The sequence below is a fragment of the Hydra vulgaris genome, chromosome 12, assembly GCF_038396675.1.
Source record: "Hydra vulgaris chromosome 12, alternate assembly HydraT2T_AEP".
NCBI classification, from domain to species: Eukaryota; Metazoa; Cnidaria; class Hydrozoa; order Anthoathecata; family Hydridae; genus Hydra; species Hydra vulgaris.
The window spans coordinates 62,927,501-62,950,107 of record NC_088931.1 but is presented as its reverse complement, the minus strand read 5'-3'; the positions used below and the strand labels follow the sequence as shown (position 1 = coordinate 62,950,107).

At 26.5% G+C, this 22,607-nt stretch overlaps 4 protein-coding genes across 10 annotated transcripts in view; 1 reads left to right on the top strand and 3 right to left on the bottom strand.

Annotated features, from left to right (window-relative positions):
- Nucleotides 1-152: 152 nt before the first annotated feature.
- Nucleotides 153-6,206, bottom strand: LOC101235091 (bactericidal permeability-increasing protein). The gene is made up of 7 exons (XM_065814047.1): nucleotides 6,001-6,206; nucleotides 5,805-5,916; nucleotides 2,475-2,603; nucleotides 2,268-2,341; nucleotides 949-1,039; nucleotides 800-863; nucleotides 153-670 (listed from the first exon to the last, which is right to left on the bottom strand). Exons 1-7 carry the CDS (start codon nucleotides 6,095-6,097, stop codon nucleotides 545-547), a joined length of 693 nt encoding a protein of 230 aa, XP_065670119.1. The 5' UTR covers nucleotides 6,098-6,206; the 3' UTR covers nucleotides 153-544.
- Nucleotides 6,207-8,575: 2,369 nt separating this feature from the next.
- Nucleotides 8,576-13,410, top strand: LOC136088908 (uncharacterized). Of its 5 annotated transcripts, XM_065814045.1 has the most exons (7): nucleotides 8,754-8,850; nucleotides 9,050-10,675; nucleotides 10,836-11,046; nucleotides 11,231-11,317; nucleotides 11,386-12,252; nucleotides 12,826-13,088; nucleotides 13,242-13,410. In XM_065814045.1, exons 2-3 carry the CDS (start codon nucleotides 10,141-10,143, stop codon nucleotides 11,015-11,017), a joined length of 717 nt encoding a protein of 238 aa, XP_065670117.1. In that variant the 5' UTR covers nucleotides 8,754-8,850; nucleotides 9,050-10,140; the 3' UTR covers nucleotides 11,018-11,046; nucleotides 11,231-11,317; nucleotides 11,386-12,252; nucleotides 12,826-13,088; nucleotides 13,242-13,410. The 5 variants fall into 5 exon arrangements, with proteins under 5 accessions (XP_065670116.1, XP_065670114.1, XP_065670115.1 ...); XM_065814044.1 differs by having other exon boundaries at nucleotides 8,576-8,850; nucleotides 11,231-12,252; XM_065814043.1 differs by having other exon boundaries at nucleotides 8,748-8,850; nucleotides 11,386-13,088.
- Nucleotides 13,411-17,695: 4,285 nt separating this feature from the next.
- LOC101236968 (COMM domain-containing protein 2) lies at nucleotides 17,696-18,469 on the bottom strand. Its single transcript, XM_065814041.1, has one exon. The coding sequence runs from the start codon at nucleotides 18,415-18,417 to the stop codon at nucleotides 17,818-17,820; it is 600 nt and encodes a 199-aa protein (XP_065670113.1). The 5' UTR covers nucleotides 18,418-18,469; the 3' UTR covers nucleotides 17,696-17,817.
- Nucleotides 18,470-19,348: 879 nt separating this feature from the next.
- LOC100199471 (sphingomyelin phosphodiesterase) overlaps nucleotides 19,349-22,607 on the bottom strand; it is a 53,377-nt gene continuing 50,118 nt past the window's right edge. For all 3 annotated transcript variants that reach the window (XM_065814038.1, XM_065814040.1, XM_065814039.1), the window contains 5 exons: nucleotides 20,654-20,826; nucleotides 20,394-20,490; nucleotides 20,214-20,318; nucleotides 20,037-20,131; nucleotides 19,349-19,727 (listed from right to left, as the gene is read on the bottom strand). In XM_065814038.1, coding sequence (XP_065670110.1) covers nucleotides 19,553-19,727; nucleotides 20,037-20,131; nucleotides 20,214-20,318; nucleotides 20,394-20,490; nucleotides 20,654-20,826 — 645 coding nt within the window. In that variant the 3' untranslated portion in view covers nucleotides 19,349-19,552. The remainder of the gene's footprint in view (nucleotides 19,728-20,036; nucleotides 20,132-20,213; nucleotides 20,319-20,393; nucleotides 20,491-20,653; nucleotides 20,827-22,607) is intronic.

Below are 22,607 nucleotides of genomic sequence, written 5' to 3'. Positions count from 1 at the left end.
TTTGATTGATACGACAATTATAAAAACTTGCTTTTATAATAAAAAACCGGTATAAAACCGGATAACCGGTTTTACACCGGTTTTATATTATATTTTTGTTAATATTTTAGTTAGATGCAGCGATGACTTTTGTCGTTTGTTTTTTTTAATTATATGCTTAGTAACTTTTTTAGATTACTCACTTCAACTTTTAGATTAACGCCACTTCATACCACATATGCTACTTCCATAGTTTTTGTGTAACTCAGGCCCGTAGCAACCGGGGGGTCATCAGGGGCTCCCCCCCCCCCCCGTCCCCTATGATTTTTTAAATAAATAATTTTGATAAAAATTAACTGAAAAAATGACTTAAAAAAAAAAAGGTCTTTAAAACTATTTTGGGGCCCCTAATCCAGCACTGCCTCTAAATATAATTTTTGTTCCTACGGGCCTGTAACTTTCGTAGTTCAAAATCTATTTAACTAATTACAAGCGATTGTTTTAAGATGCTGTATAAATTAAAAGCTATAAACGTGAAAGAACACGCAATAAATTTTCAAAAACGTCAGAAACGCGATTTATGACTTTCTAACATTGAGATCTGCGTTTTAATTGCGCTAACAATTTCAGGTATGCTGTTTAAAATTTTGTTGCCTTCATCGTCGACCATTTTAGAGATAATTCGACAAATCTATAAAATGTATTGGTAGAAAATAAATTAGCAATTTTTAAAAACCAACCAATAAAAGGTCAAAGTTCTTCAATAATTAAAATTTTTAGGAATGGGATTTATTTCATCAGAAATAAAGTAAATACTTACTTCATCAGAAATACTGCTCTTTACTTCATTAGCTATTATGTCTGCAAATAAGTTGTACAACCAACTGGAAATAAATGTTTTTAATTGTTTATGAATCGTTTTTAATGAAAATCATAATGTTGTTTTACTTTCCAGAGTATATGCCGTACCTTGCCCCACCGTTGAACTTGAGGTTAACATCGTTAATTTTCAATGAACATTTTCGAACTTCTATTTTTGGATGAGTTTCATTTCGCGAATCTGTAAAAAAAATTCTTACTAACGATGTGTTAACAAAAAAAATCTGCGAACACATGATTTCTTTAAAAAAAGTTTGAGATTTCGTACTGCTTAAACAAATTTATATAAATTTAAAAGCAGTTTTTTATAAATTTAAATTAAAAGATTATCTAAATAATGAAATTTGGTTTCAAATTTATTTTTTTTTCAAATTTTTTATGAATGCAACATTGTATAATTAATAAAGGAAAGGCGGGATGTGTGTGTGTGGGATGGAGGGGGAGGGAAGGGTGGTTCTAAGTTACCTCAACATTTTTTTCAGTTTCGAAAAGAAGCTTATAAGGTGCAAAGATCTTTCTTTTATATAAAAAAAATTTTCTTAAAATTAAAAAAATTTCAGGGTGGTACACCGAGTCTCTGGTCATTTTTTGGGAGACTCTGGTCATTTTTTGACCGCATCTGTGCCACCCATAAACAATAATGAAATCAAGAAAAAAAATTTTCTATCTTCAAATAATCTAAATCAATAACTAACTAGACAAGACTGCAAAAGTTTGTCTTTAACAAAGAAAAATTGCTGAAAAAGTTGTTAAATTTGACTTTGTTTGCAACCCTAAAATATTTAAATTCTACTTTGTGTGCAACCCTAAAGCGTTTTCAAAATTTTAGAAGTAATTTTTTTTATAAAAAAACAAGTGTCTTCACAACTTATAAACAAAAACTTAAGTAAGAAAGATTTTTCTATGATAAAAGACAAATTTTTGTAATATAGTTTCTAGTTATATTTTTATTTAGTTAAGATTAACAATATAGAAAATTTTTTGATTTCAATCTTGTTTATGGCTAGCACAAATGAGATAAAAAAATGACCGAAGTTTCTCATGTGAACTCCGTGTACCTTCCTTAAAAACTATAATAATAAAAAAAAAAAAATTCATATGTAAAACAAGAGTTAGCGTCACTTTGTAAGCTTCTACTCTAGATTTCAAAACGTGTTGGGCTAATTTTAAATCACCTTAGTATAGATTTGATTCTTCTCAAATTAAAACTAGTGTTTAGCAATCTATAGTACACTAACTAATATATTGAACAGTTTTTGAGTTTCATAGAATTTTCTTATTTAAATGCTTACGGTTGTTTAGTTTTTTACGTATTGAATTTTTTTTTCAATTTTTTATTGCATTTATTACACAACTTTTTAAAATGGCCTTTTACTACTAAGAGTAAAAAAATAATTCATATAAATTACCTAAATCCAAAGAAACATCAAGGTTAATATTTTTCATTGTTAAAGCAACAGTACCACTATCTTTGATGTGTGGCCTAAATATATGCAATTTTATGAAAAATATACAAATTTTTATTTAATAGTAAGTAAATTTATACAATTTACATGCAGATAAAATTGATTAAAAACTGATAAAGAAAAACTACCAACATAAGCTGATGAACTTACCAGTTATCTTCTTTGTATTTCCAATTAGAGCTTACGTCAAGTTCGGCATTTTCACACTGGACAGTCAAACCAGATTCTGCACTTACAGTTAAATTTGACTTTGGTATTAAAACATTTTTAATTGCAATACTAAATATAGAAAAAAAGGATTTGCTGAATTTAAAAAGCGCTTTGACTTATTCATATCTTTGGAGTAGATTTATTTCTTAACTTTGAAATAGATTTAATTTACCTTTAAAATTTACCCTTAAAATTTATTTATTTAAAATTAAAAGTAACCAAATAATGGGTTTTACTTGTGCAAATTAATTGAATCGAGCTTTATGTTTCAAGTATTTTTAAACATGATTTAACTAATTTATGATTACAGAGATAAAAAAAAATGTATATAAATTAAACAAGATAATGATATTCAAGAAAAAATTCCAAAAAATTATAAATGTTTACATGAATTTACTGATAAATATAAGCCATTAACAGTCACAGTTAGTAAAGGAAATTATTCTACCTTTTTTCTTTTGTTTTAATTTGCTTTATTTTATTAATGTTTTAAGATTAAAGTAATTAAAGTTAGGTAAAAGTTTAAACTTATATATTATAATTAAAACTACTCATATACTGTAATGTGTATTTTATACAAACTTAAGTTTATTATAAAAATACAAATTATCAAATACATATAGCATTATATGAAAAACAGATATATATATATACACACAGTTATACATATATTCATAAAAACGAGTACGATAACACAAATTGTTTAGATTACAACTCTTTATGTTTTAAATAAATACAGGCGCATGGGCGTATGGTATGAGCGTATTTAGTATTAACTGTATTGCTTTTACAATTAAAATCTGTGATTCGTTTTCAAAACATGTTTGGTGTCTGTTTTATAAAGATGCATTTATTTTATTTTTTTTATTCTTACAGCAATTAAGGTATTTATTGTAAGTAGAATAGTTTTATTATGTTCATAGGATTTAAGTTTTTACGAAACATTATTTTAAAATGACAAGTTGAAAATTTCCTTTACATAACACTGATGTTCAACTCATTTTTGTTAAGAAATAGTTACCAGGAATCTCAACAACACTTATTTCTGGCAAAACAAAAAGACTATTAAAGAATATTTTTCTTAACTTTCAATTTTTTTGGGTCTTTATTAGGTATTAAACAAAAAAATATTTCAACAAATATGTGAGCCTCGTACACTATGACAGCGTGATTCTCTTATATAATTGCTGCTCTAATTATTTGAACATGGTCATGATTTTTGTATAACAAAAATCATGATTTTTGTTTGACTGTCTTCTTTTGTAAGATTTTTCCATATCCTAATCTGTTAATTAAGCAATCTTATCTTAAATCGCATCTTGTTATTTCTCTTGTATATATTGTTTCATTTTTTTGTGCTCTTCTGCCTGGCAATAAAAATCGGTTTGTTTATTAGTTTTACTTTTTCATAGTCGTTAAAATTGTTAAATAGTTGTATTCAATCTCCTCTTTTTCTTCTTATTTCAAGAGTTATTATGTTCAGTTTTTTTATCTTATATCATATGACATCTTTTTGAACCCTGGAAATAGTCCTGACGTGTTGTATTCTTTCTACTTCTTCAATATTTTGGGATGATTATATTTTTGATACTGGTATTGCGAATTTTATAATCGATCTGATGAACATTACATATAGTGTTTTAAGCATTTTTACGCCATAATAACTAAAAGTCTTACTAAATAGCGTTTACCAATGATACCAAAAGTCCTACTAAATAGCGTTTACCAATGATACCAAAAGTCCTACTAAATAGCGTTTACCAATGATACCAAAAGTTATACCAATTATAGCGTTAGCTTTTGCTTTACAAGTAATTTGTTTGAGATTTTAATTGTTTGAAAAATGTACACCTAAGGTTTTTATTGCTGAAACTATAAAGCGAAGAAGAATGGTAACTAAGGAAACTAAAAATGAAAGACACATGGGGTACATCTCTTCGATAAAAAAAACAAAGCTACTCAGCAATCCGTCAGGCTTCATAAGTACAGAATTACAAAATTTACTGGCAACTTTAACAACTGATGAAGGTTTTGGAATCAATGGTGGATATCAAAACATGTCGAACATCAGCGAATTCATTTTAGGGAATACAAGCATTAACTTTAATTATTAAAATTAGCGAAAAGATTATTAGAAAATTGTATTTAATAATAAATAAATAAAAATACAGCAGCAACAGTTAAATAGTTATAAGTTATAATAATATATAATAAATAACAATAATAATAAAACTTTTAATAAAAGTAAAAGAAATAATAATAACAATAACAATAATAGCATAATGATAATAGCAATAACAATAATTATAATTTGCAATATATATTTTATTACAATATATATTATTATTAATAATTGTGATGTAGGTTACACTAATAAGTTTAAAAAAAAGAATACTAATATAGAGAATAATATTAATTAAACAATATGAAGTTTTGCTGAAAAATTGTGTTGGTTGGAGCTTGGGAACTAAAATACCCAAAATGTAGGGGCACTACAAGTTATACTAAATTTATTAACATGGAGATGTTTTTAATTTTATTTTTAATATTTTAAAAAGTAATGACCATGCGAAATTTCAACCCCCTCATTTTGGAGAGGGTGGAAACTTTATACTTTCATAACTTGTATTATAAAACCTTAAAATGTTCTTTAATAAAATTTAAAACTTGTAGATGAAATTAAATTTAATATGTCATAGTTTCATCACGCTAAAATCCTTGTGTATCACGAACCTAAAACCCTTTTTTATCACTCCACCCTGAACGTATACATTCGGGATGGGGTGGATAAACCTTTTATGGTATTTTACTCTGCAAGCTCTAATAACCACAATTTGTTTGCAAAACCTCATTTCACATAACAATGAACATACATAAGTTTGAAGTTTGCATAATGCATTAAAGTTTTACACCTGAAACATTAAAAAGTTCTTCCTACGCCACTGGTTAAAATATATTTTGATGCTATTCTAATGTGGATTAAATCAATTTAAAAAAGCAAAGCTTTTGTATTGCATAAAACGTTCTTAAATATATTTTTTCTTTAAACTTAATTTGATCTGAAAACTATTTAACCCACTCTAACAATGATATACTAAATATACATATATATATATATATATATATATATATATATATATATATATATATATATACATATATATATATATATATATATATATATATATATATATATATATATATATATATATATATATATATATATATATATATATACATGCATATATTAAAACTTTTCTAAACTTGTACCTCGTAATTTCGTATGATATGCTGCCAACTGGTGTTTTAGCTGTTCCTTTCACATCTGGAATTGAAAGTGTAAGCAACTCTTTTTCAATAAAAGGAACTCCAAGTTTTCGAACTAAATATTTAATAAACAGTTTATTACATAAAAATTAACCGAAAAATACTACACTATGAGCTTGACAAGCATTTTAACACAAACCATAATCCAACCCATTCTGCGTTGAGTTATTCAAAATATCGACAGGAAAACAGCTTGCCACAGAAAAGCCAACTACACATATCCAAAAAATAGACATGTCATTTCATAATTTTACCACTTAGATATATGGAAATAGATACCTCAATTCAAATAACTAAACCCCTCTAATTTTTATGCACACAAAGTGTTGCATAGTTTGCATAACCAATCAAGCATAGATTATTCAGGGACAAATGTAAAATATGTGCAATGTGAGTAGAACTTTTTTGAATTGCTGCTGCATTACATATAACTGCAGTGTTTTGCCGCTACGGGGAATAAATTCTTTCCTAACAGAACGCGCTATAAATTCATTCAGCTATCTTTTAGAGTAATGCTCAATGTGTTTACAGTAAGCATTATTTTTTAATATTTTCAAAACCAGAAGCTTTAATTTAAATCTAAAATTTCCTATTTTTATTTTATTTTTCTTCTATTTTACTTTATTTACTTTTCTAAATACTATGAGAAAATAAACCAACATGAGTTGATAAATAGAAAAAGTTGTTTATATATATATATATATATATATATATATATATATATATATATATATATATATATATATATATATATATATATATATATATATATATATATATATATATATATATATATAGGTAACTAAAATATTTATTCAAGACAATAGTGCTTGTTCCGAGTTCATTTTTTTTTTTTTTTGTTTGTTTGAAAAATAAAATATTTTGGGTCTGCGTCAAGAGGTAAAAAATTAGGATTTTTTTTAGATTTATGTTATCGAAAGTAATTTGTTTTATGATTTAATAGACTTCGTGTTCCTAGGTCCGTGAATCTAAGGTAGCTGATCGCATCTTTATACTAACTGTTTTGTATTAATATGATGAGTTAAATTATAAAAGTCTGTCATGTAGAAGGACTTAAAAATTAGTGGGACTAGGTACAATAAGCTTTATTTTAGTTGTACCTAGGGCCGCAAGCTATTAAATCTAGCCTAGTTTAAACTAGGTTTAAACTAGGCCTCTCTCTGAAAACTAGGTTTAAACTAGGTTTAAACTTTAAAACTAGGTTTAACTCCATATTAAACAGCAACATAGATAGAAACATAAATTTTATTAAAAATATGTTTAATCTTAGATTGTTTTTATCTAGTGTTACTTGAAATTACTAACATTTAAAAATGTTTAGTCTCAAGGGTTCTTTAAAATTAACGAATAAGTCTACGCGCAAATGGTAATCTCAAAACAACCGCTAAAATAAATGCTCTGCACCAATTCAACAATTTACTTTGTGGTTAAACAAATTCTTCATCAGAGAAACACGCATATAACTTTAGGTACAAGCAAACTATATGATTCTAGGTACAAGAATTGATAACCTTATGAAAAGCGTCATTTATTAACAAACCCGGATAGTGAGGAAATTAAATGTACATTCGATGTAGGTACGTGCGTATCTGCTAATTACGGCACCGATTTTAAAGATAAAATCTGTGAACATTTTTTCAACGCGTGCTCGAAGTAAGTGTCATAAGGATGGATTATTCTTGTCTTTTTTTTAGAATTTTTTATTGACTTTGATAATATTTTAAAAGTAGAATGTTGTAAGTTTATTGCAACCTGTTTTTTTTTGCAGTTACTAACGTTTTTAGTGATTTCATTGCTACTGAAAACTTCGTTCCTGTTCTGGAAGTGATTTGATATTGAAGGCATGATGGGTTTCTTTTCTAACTTTTTAGTCAATTTTATATATGTGTTTTCTATGTACCAGCCAAATTTCATTAAAAAATAATAACACGCTCATACTCTATTTTTGCACGCAGTAAAGGTACTAATTATTCGTTGTAGAGGTCGTGGGGGAGGAGGGGGGGGATTATGATTATTTTGGGCGCTACTGCAGTTTCTCCCCCTCCCCTTTTTTTTTATTGCTGAATATGATAGAGAATTTTATGCTGATTAGGAATTGTATAAAAACATAGGTCTGAAAACCAACAAAAAGTGCTCTAAATCGCTGTTGAAGTTTAAAAAATTACACTAAAAAACGCTAATATTCGCCATTTTTTCATACTCGGTTATAAATAAAATTCTTTTCAACGATAAATTTAAAAAAGCCTGGTTTCTATCAAAAATGTAAAGCAAAACTGTTAAAAAATGCTGAAGCGCATCATTTTCTGATTTATCTCTGGCCCAAACCCTAACCCTGTCTCAAATCATGTACTTTTAATCGCGCCAATCCCTATTTGTCAGTCGTTGTATGTGCATTTAGCTGTGCCAATCCCTATTTATCAGTCGATGTATTTACATTCCATTGCGTTAATCCCTATTTTTCAGTCGATTTATGTACATTTAATTGCGCCAATCCCTATTTGTCAGTCAATTTATGTACATTTAAAAAGCAAAATCTTAAATTAATTTTTAAAAAATTAATTAAAAATATATAAAATATGTCAAAAAAAACATTTAATTTAATTTAAATATAATTTAATTTTGACGACAATAAAAACCGGGTTGCGTAATTAAAAAAAGATTTTCTAAACGATTGATTTTAAGATATATACTTTGATGTAAAAACGTTTTAAAAAAATGGCGAATATAAGCGTTTTTTAGTGTAATTTTTTAAACTTCAACAGCGAATTAGAGCACTTTTTGTTGATTTTCAGACGTATGTTTTTATACGATTCATAACCAGCATAAAATTCTCTATCATAATCAGCAAAAAAAAAAAAAAAAAAGGGGGGGGGGGAGGAGAGAGAAACTGCATAGCGCCGCATTTAGTATATTTTTAATCATTAAAAAGTTGTTTTTTTAGAAGAATGAAACTTTATTGAAAATATTGGTAATTTTTTTAAAGTATTCAAAACATGGTTTACACACTCACAAAAAAAACTATGTTATATATTTATTCTATATATTTACAAGATTCAAGTGATTTTTTTTCTTTAGCATGTAATATAGCTTTTTCAAAAAAAAAAGTGTAATAATGATTAAAGCTGATTCAATAAAATAATTGTTATAATTATAAAAATTTTTTTTAGAGCATTATGGGATCTAAAAAGAATCATCTATTTTATGGTGAAGCCAAAAATTATTTAGCTTGTAACAATGCAAAAATTATTTAGCTTGTTACAATGCCAACTCATTTAAATATTGATTGTAAAAATGGACATATATTAAATATATTCCTATCCAACAATGAATCATTTAAAACAACTGTTGAAATAGTCAATAAACTTTTTAATTTCAAAATATGTAGAAGTCAGATTGTGCAATTAGTAAATAGATCCAAATTCTATGCACGTAATTTTTCAAGGGATTCTAAACAATTTATAAATATCTGCAACATGCTCTTTGCATACCAAAAATCAATATCTGCTATGCCACAACCATTGCATTCAACCACAAGCCCAAGTAACATTGTTTCGTGTTCTTCTGTTTTATCTTCTCAACACATCAGTGTTTTATCTGTATCAAGTAGTAATTACTTAACTTCTTCTTTATCTGGTCCCACTTTAATAAGCTTTTTTCATGAACCGCTACCACCCAGATTGAGAGCTGATCAGTTAAGTCCTAGGAAAAAAGTTTTGCAAAAGAGGTTAACCATTTTGGCAAATGAAATGGCAAATAAAAAACGAAAACATAAAGAGGATCTAAAAGAGTTAAAAGAAAAGGCAAAGGCCCGGCCATACCAATTAAAATATCTAAATCAGATTATTGCTTGCATAGAAAAGACAATCCTTAATCTTTGAAAAAAATTAAAGGAAAAGTATTTGAATTTACAGTTAAAGAAACTTCAAAATCACATTTTTATTTTAAAACTACAGTTGAAATTTACCCAAAGCAACTTATCTTATCAAAAGGCTATGTTAAGCCAACAACTTGCTGACAAAAATTCTGAAATTCTAGTACTGCAAAATGACATGATTTTACATGAAAAAGTGGAGCAAATGCAACAAATAACATAAAACACCAAAAATGAAAAATGCTACTCAGCAGGTATTAAAGCACTTATATATGCATGCTTGTGTGCCAAGTTCCTACACATAGTGTTCCAACTCTGCTCAGTAAAATTGGAGAACACACTGGCTATCAATTTAGTCACATTCCACATCGCACAACTGTGGAATAAATGATGCATGAGCTAGGTGTAATATCAGACTTACTGACCACTGAAATAGCTTTCTCAACAAAAAATCTGACACTTGGTTTTGATGCAGCAACACAGGAGAGTGTTCATGTAAATGTTGTGCACTTAACAACAGAATCAGCATGCATGGTTGTAGCTATTGATCAACTTCCTGGAGGTACAGCTTACAGCTATCAGAGTCACATTACAAAATCTGTTGATAATCTTGCCAAGTTATATAGTGACTTCTACCAGTTACAATTCACTGATGTGCGAAGTACTATTATTGGAAACATAACTAACACAATGAGTGACAGAGTAGCATCAAACCTTGCTACAGTTACTATATTAAACTTTTTTAGGCAGAAATTATTAAATGAACTAAACTGTCACATTCACCCTATGCACACAATGACCAGTTCGTGTAAGTCTTCACTCAAAGCATTAGAGACCTCTAAAGGAAAACTTTTTGGAAGAGACTGCATTGCAGCAAATAATGTTTTACAGCTAAACAAACTTCGCTATGAAGATGCAAAAGGTACATGTATAATCTTAATCGCACTTTTTTACTTTAATACAATGTAATTTAGTGAAATAAGATATATAAATCTAAAATACTTTTTTTATTAACATATAAATGTTTCTTATTTCACATGCTCTTTATGCTCTTTAAAATAATTACTTTATGTTATTTAAAGGTGACCTAAAGGGTTTTATATCCTTTTTGGACCAACACAAGCTGCCCAGAGGACTGCTACCATGCTACAGAGTAAACAGACTACACATTCTTTTTCACACATGTGGTATTTTGATTCATCACTATGAAATATTGAAGACATTTCTGTATTCTGGCTTAGCGTTATGTGGAGGTCTGACATAGTTTGTTTCAAGATTTTACATCTGAAACAGGTGAATCTTTTATATGATTGTTTCCATTCTTGGACACATTTAGATCTTAAATTGATAGGAAGGGGTGCAATATTAAAGGCAATGGGATAAACCTTTAAAACCAATAGCAATGATACTTGCAGCAATAGTTAGGGGGTTATAGATTATTAGAGACTAATACTATGGCTTGTTTATAAATTTTTAGTTTCAGGTATCCGTGATTTATGTGCCCTAGCTTTAATTGGAAAGCTACTGACTGGTCCTTGGATGACAAAATTTTATATCACATCAGGTCACTACATATCTGGCATTCAGATATGTAGTGACCTGGTACATATCTGGCATTCAGATATGTACCAGGTCACTACATATCTGAATTCAGATTGTCAAAAATGTTCAAAAAACATTTTTTTTGGAAATATTATTAAAGATCCTGTTTTTGATTCAATAATCAGCCAGTAACTGATGAAATGAGTAAAACATTAGCTGAATGTCTGAAAACTGTTGTTAGCGTCATTGACAGGCAGTACAAGCGTCAGTTCAACATGAGTTTTAATGATCAAATTATGAACCAGATTAAATCAGCAAGACTTCACAACATTGACTCAGAAGAACTTATGAGTATGTTGCAAAGCAAAAAGCTCCAGTGCCATGCTGTGTTTTCTTTTAAAACTTCGTGCTTGAAAAAATAAAACAACTGCTCTACTCTCCAAAAAGCCTACTGATATTCAAGACAAATTAATATTATTGGCTATTTCTAATGCCAGAAAAATTCGATTTTCAAATGCACAATGTCATAAAGAAATGATGTCAGAACTTATAAAGCGTATGGCTGACAAAATTCAAAATAAAAAGGACAAAGAACAGAGGAAAATAGAATAAATTTTAAAAAATTGTATGCCTAATCAGATAAAAGAAATATTTCCTGACTTAGAAAATAATGAGGCTAATATTGAAGAAAATCTTATTGGAGCTGCTATTGGAAGATGTATTTGCCAATTGAGGTTTGATAAAGCCACTAACAGCCAAGATGTATATTTTGGCAGACTTCTTAGCATTAAAAAGAAGAACAGTGGTATATACATAGTTTCTTATTGGAAACCAAATGAAAATGAGGATGATGATGCTGTCGAGTATGAAATGAGCAAATACCAACTTTCTGCAGACATCATCAGTGGTAATATGGTAATATCATAAAAAAATGATGTGCAAATTAATTATGATAAGGTATGTGTTATTGTAAATCATAGTATGGTCTATATACTTGCATTAATAGTTTTCATTTACAGATTAGGTAAGTGTTTCAACTTGTTTCTCCACGCAGCGGCCTTGTTCGTCAAGGTTCCTGTTTCGGAGTTATAGAGTTGAGAGAGGGTTATAACGACTATTAAGTAGCCTCCTCATCTGTAGTGGCCTTCTCGGCCTTGAGGAGGTGAATAACAAAAAAACACAAAAAAAACAAAAAAAAAGTGTATTGGTTAGCAATATTTTTTCAATGCCTAATGTGTATATTAAGCTCCCTCACCCTCTTTTTTTTGCTGTTGTTGATAAGATTATGGAAAGATTTATAATTCTTTCATTGATTATTTTTATGTATCAGATCTTATTTAAGGTAGTCGGGTAGTTACCGACATCCAACAACCAGGGTTGGCTTGGTTGCAACATGCTATGGGAAACCAAAGCTCATTTACTATTGGCTTTGAGCCAATAACCTGGCTTTGATATACTGTTTCAACTGTTTCAACAAGAAATCAGTTTTTTTGATTATTATTTTTATACATCATATCTTTTCTTTTTCAGGCAACAAATTAGAGAAGTCATTTAGTTCCATTAATATTTCTGTTTTAATAGCATAATGTGTTATGCATCAGAAGTTAAGTTATTTTAATTTATTTTTAACTTAAAATAAAAAGCTTTTTTCCCCCTAATTTTTGATGGGTTTTTTTAGTAATTATTTTAAATATCTGATGTATTTTATCTATAATTGCTAGGTTTTAACTCAGAGCAGGAAAACTGAAAAATATACTATTGCTTCTATGGATCTGTAATAAGTCAGGAAAGAGGTTAATTTATACTTATAAGATTAAATTATACAGTATTCACATATTTATAACATCTGAGACATTAATTTTTTTCAGGACATATGCCTTCTCTATTAATAATGGTTGTGCTATGGTGATCTATATATTTATTTAAAAATTTAAAATTTTTTTTAGATATTCTCGAAGGAACGACTTTTTCTATTTTTGGATGTCAATGCTAGATTTGCTTCAAAACTAGACTATTTTCATAGCCACAATTATGTTAAAGATATTAATAAGCATATGGAAAACAATTAATTTGGTTTAAATTTTATATTACGAAGTATATTTTAAAACAAATAAATCTTTTATTGATTGGGGTGGGCGTATTATTCGGTATTAATCAAGGCGATATACAAAAGATATTCTGATGCGCTTTTTCTAAATACATGTCTTCATCTCTTTAAATAATAACTAACATGAAATGTTATCGCTAATTGTCAAAGTAATTAAACAATTTTTATTATTGTATTTTTTAATACCTATCATGTCTTAAGTCGAATATTTATGTGGCTTGAGTAATAACAATGGTACGGTGGGGAAAACAGGCCTCGTTTTTTCCCCAAAACTATTGCTATTACATAAATCACATCCTTTCCCGATTTTTTCCTCGAGTCGCATTTTTCGCTTGCAAAAAATAGATATAACTAAAGAGATTATAATTTTCTTTCAGTTCACTGTTCACCTTCTAGAAGGCTATGAACATATATACGCAACAAATGGACTACGCGTTTTAATATATAAGCCTATATATGTAAAGTGTTATATAATAAGTATTATCTTTAATAAAAAAGTTATAAAATAAATAAATTTATGAATAAAACTTTTAATCATATAGAAATTGATTTATCTTATTATTATTTATAATTTTTTTAATTGGTTAATAAAAATAACTTTTTTATTTAAACAACATTAATTTTTTTTTGAATAAAAATATAACCGAGGCAAAGAAATGCGCTGAAAACTAAACAATGAAGTTCTATTATAAAACAACAGTAAGCCGAATGCTAATTTTTTAAGTTGGTTGCAGTTTTCTTAAGCATTCTTTATAATGAATTTTTGACACTAAAATAGGCATAACTTTTAGTAGAATCATTCGTTTTTTGTGAAATTTTCACCATTGTAATACTGATTTAAAGCTCTTTACAATGTTGTATAATAATTAAATAGCTGAATAGTTAAAAAATTTTGCACACGTACCTAATGCAATGTACTAAATGCAATGTAACATTGCATTTAGTACTTGAATAACAAAAAATATCGTATACGGTAATTTATAGTAATGCATTTTATCTAGGATTATAAAAAATTATAAGATACCAGCAGCAAAACATTAGAGCATCAAAAAGTGTTTTCCGATTATAATATGCCGTAGTAAGAATCATAATAGGTTTTAAAAGTAAAAAAAAAATTTATAATTGATCACCTGACTGAGATGCATAACTTAAAACTTTATAGTTTTTGGATAAAGTCATAGCCCTAAGATAAATTAGCCCTAGGTACACAAACTATACCCATTTGCGTTTAGACATTTTTAAAATAGATTTCCGTAAATTTGAGTACACAACCATTTTATTTAGAATACATCGCAAATTAAAAAACTTAAAATTTTTGAAGGAATAAGTTAACAAGACGACTAAGTACTGAAATAACCAGGCATTTAGGTACTGAAATAATCAAATCTTTCAGCATATAAAATATTCATTTGTATAGTTATAACTCTGTTTCGAATACGTGATTTTGAATGCTTGATTTTGCAAGAGAATTGCAACTTACAGTTCCCTATAATTTTAAAGCTGATATTTATGTTTTGGAAGAAATGATTTCTTCATTACCCATACGAAAAGCTATAGCTTTCTAGCTTCTAGCTTCTAGCTAGAGTTAACTGAAGAAATTTGCTGAAAAGAGACGAAAAAATGGTTCGACTTATCGAGTTATCCAAGGTTCCACTTAACCGGAAATTTTTAATCGTAATTAATTAAACAATTTCAAGGGACCAAATGAAACAGATCGAGATAACAAAAGTTCGAGTTAAACGTTATTTAACTTAACGGGAATTAACGCTATATAACTTAATTACTTTAATAATTGTTGGAGTGTACAGTTACGCTATTGTGTAGAAATAGTAAAACTTGTGATTAATAAGTTAATAAACTCGTGATACTGTTAATAAACATCGTAATAAGAAATAAAGGAATTACCTCTATAGCATATACAATACATATATACAAGGATATATATATATATATATATATATATATATATATATATATATATATATATATATATATTTGTATACACACATACACGGAAAGAAACATAAATTTTATTTAAATTTGTAAATTTTATACTTAATGGTTATAAAATAAAATCAGTTAATCTTATATTTATACTATGAAACCGTAACTTATTTTATTGTAGGATCAAGGAAGAAATATTAAAAATCCTTGACAAAAATGTTGGATAGTCACCAGAATAAATGGTTATTTCAGTAAACTGAAATAATTATTAAAAAATTAGAGATGGATTAAAAAATGTTAAAAGTAAAAACTATATTTAGAATAATGTTTACAATCTTATCAAGAGAGCATTTTTACGTCAGTACCAATCTTCTCTCTATATATTAGAGTTAAAACTAAAAAATTTTTTGAAAAAATTTCGTACCTCCTGCGTTCGCAAATGATGAACTTTTGTAACCTAATTATTTAAAAATTATTATCAGAGCTGGTTCTAAAAAAAAAAATTCCTGCATCAAGTTATCCAAGGGCATGGTGAGTGACTTATTTTATCAAAAATCTTAATTTTCTTCTAAATATATATATATATATATATATATATATATATATATATATACATATATATATATATACATATATATATATATATATATATATATATATATATATATATATATATATATATATATATATATATATATATATATATATTTAAAAAGGCATAAGTAATCATTTCTAAAGAATTCTTTTTATGAAAAAAATTTTTGTTAAGTGATTTTCTACTAATTTATATATGTATATATATATATATATATATATATATATATATATATATATATATATATATATATAAATATATAACAAAATTTTTTTATTATAAAGATTTCTTTAGAAATGATTACTTACGCCTTTTAAAAAAAATATTTTTTAAAAAGGGGATTTAATGTAACTATCATTTGAGCTCACTTATTTTTATAGTTTTTTTAGGAGAAACTTATTTTCGTGCCTGCATTTAGAAATCAATTCCGATTTTTTGTTTAATAAACATTCTTGATTTCAAATTTTTCTTGTAGACATAGTATGCACTTTTTGGAAATATTGTTATAGGCAGGCACTGTTTTAAGGATGGTCCAATTCAGTATAAAATCATTAATATTTTTATGTTTTAATTCATATATATATTTTGACAGCATATATTTACATACATATTTTGAATACTTTTTATTTTTAAAAGATTGCTTATGATTGGCAAAACATTTTTTCCATTCACCCTCTGTTATACCAATATATTTTTAAATATTTTAGTCAGGTACATTCTTAGAGAAACAACACATTTATATACCACATTTTTTGATAAACAACTTCCACTCATTGGACAATTGTTTTTTTTGTTTACAATTACAATTTTCTGTAGTTTTTTCATTTACACTTGCAAACCAAGAATGTTTATTAAACAAAAAATCAGAATTGATTTCTAAATGTAGACACGAAAATAAGTTTCTCCTAATAAACAATAAAAATAAGTGAGCTCAAATAATAGTTCATTAAATCCCCCTTTTAAAAAATATTTTTATAAAAAAGCATAATCATTTCTAAAGAATTCTTTTTATAATAGTGTCAGCAAATTCCACAAACGTGTGAAACTTTACAGTAGTCAAGACATTTGCGACTTCCTGTAATTTAATTTTTGTATAAATTGAAGTTTTATTAATTTGATCATTCATTTCAGATGAGTCTTTATTGTTGAAACACAGTGTTAAATGAAAAAAAATTTTGTTAAGTGCTTTTCTACTACTTTATAATTGCTCTGTTCTTTTAAAAACACTGAGCACTCTATTTTGTAAAATACATTTTAAAACTGTTTAACTATATATTTATATGTATGTATGTATGTATATATATATATATATATATATATATATATATATATATATATATATATATATATATATATATATATAAAATACTGTATTGTGTTTTTATTTCCTACTCATGTGTTAGTTGCTCTTATCACGAAATTCATCTTGATCGGTGATTTTCTACAATTAGGGTGGTTTGGGTGCAAATAAACGATTGAATAAAGCGTGGATTACAAAGTTTTATATTGCTGCACAATATTCGGTTGTTAAAAAACAAAAAATATCATTTTATTATTATAAACAAATTTTTAAGAATTATTAAATTTTTAAAACTAAAATATTGTTTTGATTTAGTGTTTGATTAGTGTTTGTGGTTTACCTTGACAGGTGAATCATAAATTTAACTCATTTAAGTCAAATAACTTAAACTCATAATAAAAATGAACTTTTTAATGTGATTTTTTTTTGAAGTCTTATGAGTGTAGCCAAAACATTTTCAAATAAATTTTTTTATCATACAGAATAGATGTCTTTTTGTGAGATTTTCTCTACTCGTTTATAAAAATAGAATATTTATTTGATATATGATATATGTTATATAAATATAAATAGGAATTATTTTATACTTCTTGCAATTCGGCGACAATGAGAACTTTTAAGATCACGAAGAGCTTCTTCAAGAACTAATGTCAAATGTTGTAAGTTCACTGGATCTGTTTTTAAAATCTTTACTTCTGTCATATTCATACTATCACTTGTAAATAATTTGAGCAAAATCTCAGGAGTTGTTTGCTGTTTAAGCATTCGACTTGATTTAATTATGTCAAAACGCCATTCAAGATTTGTATATCTTGGTAAACCAATCGACATATCACGTAATATATTTCGTATATCATTTTTGTTTGTTAAATAAGATTCTACAAAAAACTGAAATAAATCTTCTGAAAAGTCAATATCTTTTAATGAATCTCTAAAATCAATTTCATCTAATTCTAGTTTGGCAGATTCATTTAGTACATGCATAATTGCTTCAACGCTTTTACGAATTTGATCAGACTGTGTGTTCAGTTTTTGTGCAGCTAATATATACTTTTTTGGGTTTGTACCTTCTTTCAAAAAATCTACAGCAATCTTGCAAAATTCTTTTGCGATGCCTACGTCAACTTGTTTAAGCAAAGATAACTGTTCTTTCTGTTGGTCATTCAAAAAAAACATTTCCTTTTTTTTTTAAATCTAAAAATAAAAAACTTCATGTTTCGTAATAGTACCAGTATATCGTTCATATACGAAACTACAAAACTAAGTATAAACAAATTTCAAGATTTTTTACGGAGGCATAAAAACCTATTTTAATAACAACTTTTATTTGTTTGACACAAAATTTTTTTTAATAAAAACATTAAATATGTATCTTTTATCAAAATTTTAAAAAATCACTCACGCGAGGTTTTGAAGCGTCACCGATATAGACATAAATACGCAGTAGTTATATGTACAAACACATATATATAATTACATACATACATATAGATTAAAAGAAGCGTTAGAATGCTTCTTATCATCCAATCCTAATAAAATATTCTGTATTTAAAAAAAAAAAATACGTATATATCTTTTCTTTCATTATTCTTCGTTTTTTCTTCTTTTTCTGAAAAATTAAAGCACACGTTTTTAGAATAAGAACGTAAAAATGATATCAAGAAATTGCGTCCTTAGATATGAATTGTTTTTGTGTGTGTGTGTCTATATATATATATATATATATATATATATATATATATATATATATATATATATATATATATATATATATATATACATATACATATACATATACATATACATACATATATACATACATACAAACACATTGAGATGATAAGAAGCAGACTAAAAATGAAACACCATTTTAACCTAAACGTATATAACATTAAAGACATAAAGAACATCACCAGTAAAAAAAAATTAACTGTTATATATTAAAGTTACGTGTGTACTAGATAAATTAAAACATTAACTACAGTTTAAACTTAGTTGTGAAATATTAACTCAATTTAACATAACTTTACATGTTGAAGCATTCATTATTCTGAATAACTATAAAGATAACAAAATATCAATAAATTTATAAAACAAAACAAAAAAATTTAATAAACATGTGTATTTACAATTATTTACAAAAATCAAATATTACACAGTACGTACTTTTCAATTTCAAACCTAATATATGTTGCTATAAAAATTTTGAGGTATATTACAGATTGCCATAAAAATTACAGAATATATTACAGTTGTCTTTAAAATTTTAAAACTTTCAAATAAAAGTTGAAAACAGAACAGAACAGTTTCTTTAACATTTACTATAAGTTTCTTTAATCCATGCTCTTAAACCTTTGAAATGTTCTTCTTCAGCAAAGTCACAAAAATTATGAAAACTTCCACTTAACCCTGTTTTTAAGACACATAGAAAGTTTTGTTTGCAAAGTCCTGTGCATGTATCTTTAATGTGTTGTTTGTAGAAAGCTCTAAAAACAAAAAATGTCAAGTTCTAATATATTAAAATTTATAAGTTTTAATATATTAAACTATAATAAGTTCTAATATATTAAACATAAAATATATTAAACATAAAATATATTAAACATATAAATATATTAAACATAAAATATATTAAATATATAAACATATCAAAAAAAAGGGGAAAAATTTCATCAAGAGTCTTAGCATAAGATTTTCTTCCCTTTATTTCATTTTAAAATTTCAATTAATTATTATTAACTTTATTTATATGTTAAGATTTATACCTGAGTTAAACTAATAAAAAAAAAAAAAACCTGTAAAATTTATTAAAAAGATTATCATCCTTCTCCATTTTTAATATCAATTCATTCCATGATGAAACTGATAGATCTTTCATTGGGTACATACTCTAAAAAAATTATATTATTGCTAAATGATTACAACAATAATACAACTAATTAATCTTTATTACACCTATATAAATAAAATACCAGAGCAGAATACTCCAGCTGCCACAGAGGTAAATCAGCAACTTCACTAGCATATAGATGTGACACTGATAAGTCAAAAAAATATGTCTGATGGTCCACGACATGCTTAAAAAAAGTTAGGAAAAAAAATTAGAAAAAACTCTGCATCATTTTCACAGAAATGAACTATATATATATTACCCATGAGCTGTTGCTATTGGTCCCATCAATATGGTAAACTCGGTATCCAGGATTTAAATCATTATAAGTTGTTACACTTGGTGCAATATATGCAATACTGTAAATTAGTAATAAATTTATAACTTATTTTTTATATTATATTTTAATAACAATGATAATGTTTTCATACATAAAAACAAATCATCATAATTTAAAATATATTTTAAAGTTATTTATACTATAACACAATTATACTTTATACATACTGCATTTATACATACTTAATTGGGACAGTATAAGTTTTCATATCATAGAAGAGAATAAACTCATCATGATGAGTGTGACCAAAGAACTGGGCTTTAATAATTTCGTGATAACGATCAATGATTCGATAATAATTGTAGCTCCACCATTTAAGTAAACTGTTGGGAGGCATATGTCCAATGATATGAACCTATTAAATGAAAACATAAAAAATAGAGCATATGCTGTAAGTATAGAGCATATGCTGTAAGTGTAGAGGATATGCTGTAAGTGCAGAGGATATGCTGTAAGTGTAGAGGATATGCTGATTGGATTAAATTTAATTTTGATAGATGCCTAGTTTGATAAGTCAGATGGATTAATCCAGAGCTGGAACCCTTTTAACTTCAATTAAACATTTTTTTAAATAAAAATTTTTTACAAATAATATTACTAGATTTTTAAATTTGACGACTAAATGTATACTTTGCTGAAAAAAATATTTAAAAATTTCTTTTCCATTGCATTTTACATTTTATATGTTAATTATCTAGCTGGATACTAAATTTTGAGGGTATATACATATTTTTGAATGGATCAGCAACCATACAGTTTTTGTGAATAATGTAACAAAAAAGTAAATTAAACAAAAAAGTAAAAGATTTTAACCAAATAAACATAGAGGTGTGAACAGACCTTAAACAAACTTGAGTAATGTGAGAAAATTATTTTACTATATTAATGTCAAGAAAGATCCACTCTCATTATAAAACTCCTTAAACAAAAGATTTACTTTCCAAAATCATTTTAATGATACATTAAAAAATTGCATCAGGAAAAAAATGATAACAACAGTTTATTTGATTGAGTGCTTTTAAACCAATAGTCTAAAAACAATTTTTTAAAGAAACCCAATACAAGATAAACAAACAAAAAGAATACTTCTAATTTACACAACACAAACAAATACTTTTAAGCTTTCTTTTATTGATTTCATATAAGTCAATACCAATAACTAATAAAAATTAAAATCTGATAAAGAAATAACTTAAGATTATGTTTATGTATTATGTTTTTTTCTGTTTAAAAAAATTAATTTTTATTAACAATTATCACAAAGTATAATAAAACAATATTTTTCTATACAATTATTTTATCAACAAGAAAAGTAACACTAAATTTAACTAAAATATTGCTTACTTTTAAAGCCCATTTTTTACATTTATTTTTCATAAGAAACTGAATATGAATTTACAAGACAAAAGTCAAGTCTCACTCTCATGGTTTTAAGTCTCACTCTCATGGTTTCAAGTCTCACTCTCATGATTTCAAGTCTCACTCTAATGGTTTCAAGTCTCACTTTCATGGTTTCAAGTCTCACTCTCATGGTTTAAAATCTCACTCTCATGGTTTTCTCCTCGTTCAGCTGCTATTTTTAATCAATGCTATAAAAACTAAAAAATTTTTTAAATGCTAAAAATTTTTTTATACTACTCAAAAAGTAATGGGTTTTGATATTTTTTTTTGTACAATTCAAAAAGTAATGGGTTTTGATATTTTTTTTTTGTACAATTCAAAAAGTAATGGGTTTTGATATATTTTTTTTTGTGTACAATTTAAAAAGTAATGGGTTCACAAAGGATGTATTGGTGTAAAAGATGCACCTAATATTATCAGTTTTGAGTGTGAAAAATGTACTTTTAATAAATACCTAAAAACGCCTCTTTTACTCAGTCATTTTTTTTAACTTCTAAAAATAGAGGTTGAAAAAAATGACAGAGTAAAAGTGGCATCAAGGGCAAGAGTGAGGTATTCCTGAGCATAGTTCAGAGAATGATCTCCACTTTATGACAACAAGAGGTATATTTTTAATTATTAAAGGAAAGTTATACACCACATGAGTCCAAAGCTTTATGGTGTATGGCAGTAAAATACAAACAACAAAGGATGACAATTTGTTGAAAATTGAATTTCTGGAAAAAAAAACCCAGT

Bases quoted from the DNA above. Each gene is read 5' to 3' on its own strand.
- LOC101236968 (XM_065814041.1), bottom strand. From the start codon at position 18,417: ATGTTTTTTTTGAATGACCAACAGAAAGAACAGTTATCTTTGCTTAAA.
- LOC101235091 (XM_065814047.1), bottom strand. From the start codon at position 6,097: ATGTCTATTTTTTGGATATGTGTAGTTGGCTTTTCTGTGGCAAGCTGT. The intron at 1,040-2,267 runs GTAATTTATATG...TTTTTTTTACAG, and splicing joins TGATGTTTCTTTGGATTTAG to ATTCGCGAAATGAAACTCAT. The intron at 864-948 runs GTACGGCATATA...ATTTATTTCCAG, and splicing joins AAGTTCAACGGTGGGGCAAG to TTGGTTGTACAACTTATTTG.
- LOC136088908 (XM_065814044.1), top strand. From the start codon at position 10,141: ATGATGCATGAGCTAGGTGTAATATCAGACTTACTGACCACTGAAATA. The intron at 10,676-10,835 runs GTACATGTATAA...TGTTATTTAAAG, and splicing joins TCGCTATGAAGATGCAAAAG to GTGACCTAAAGGGTTTTATA.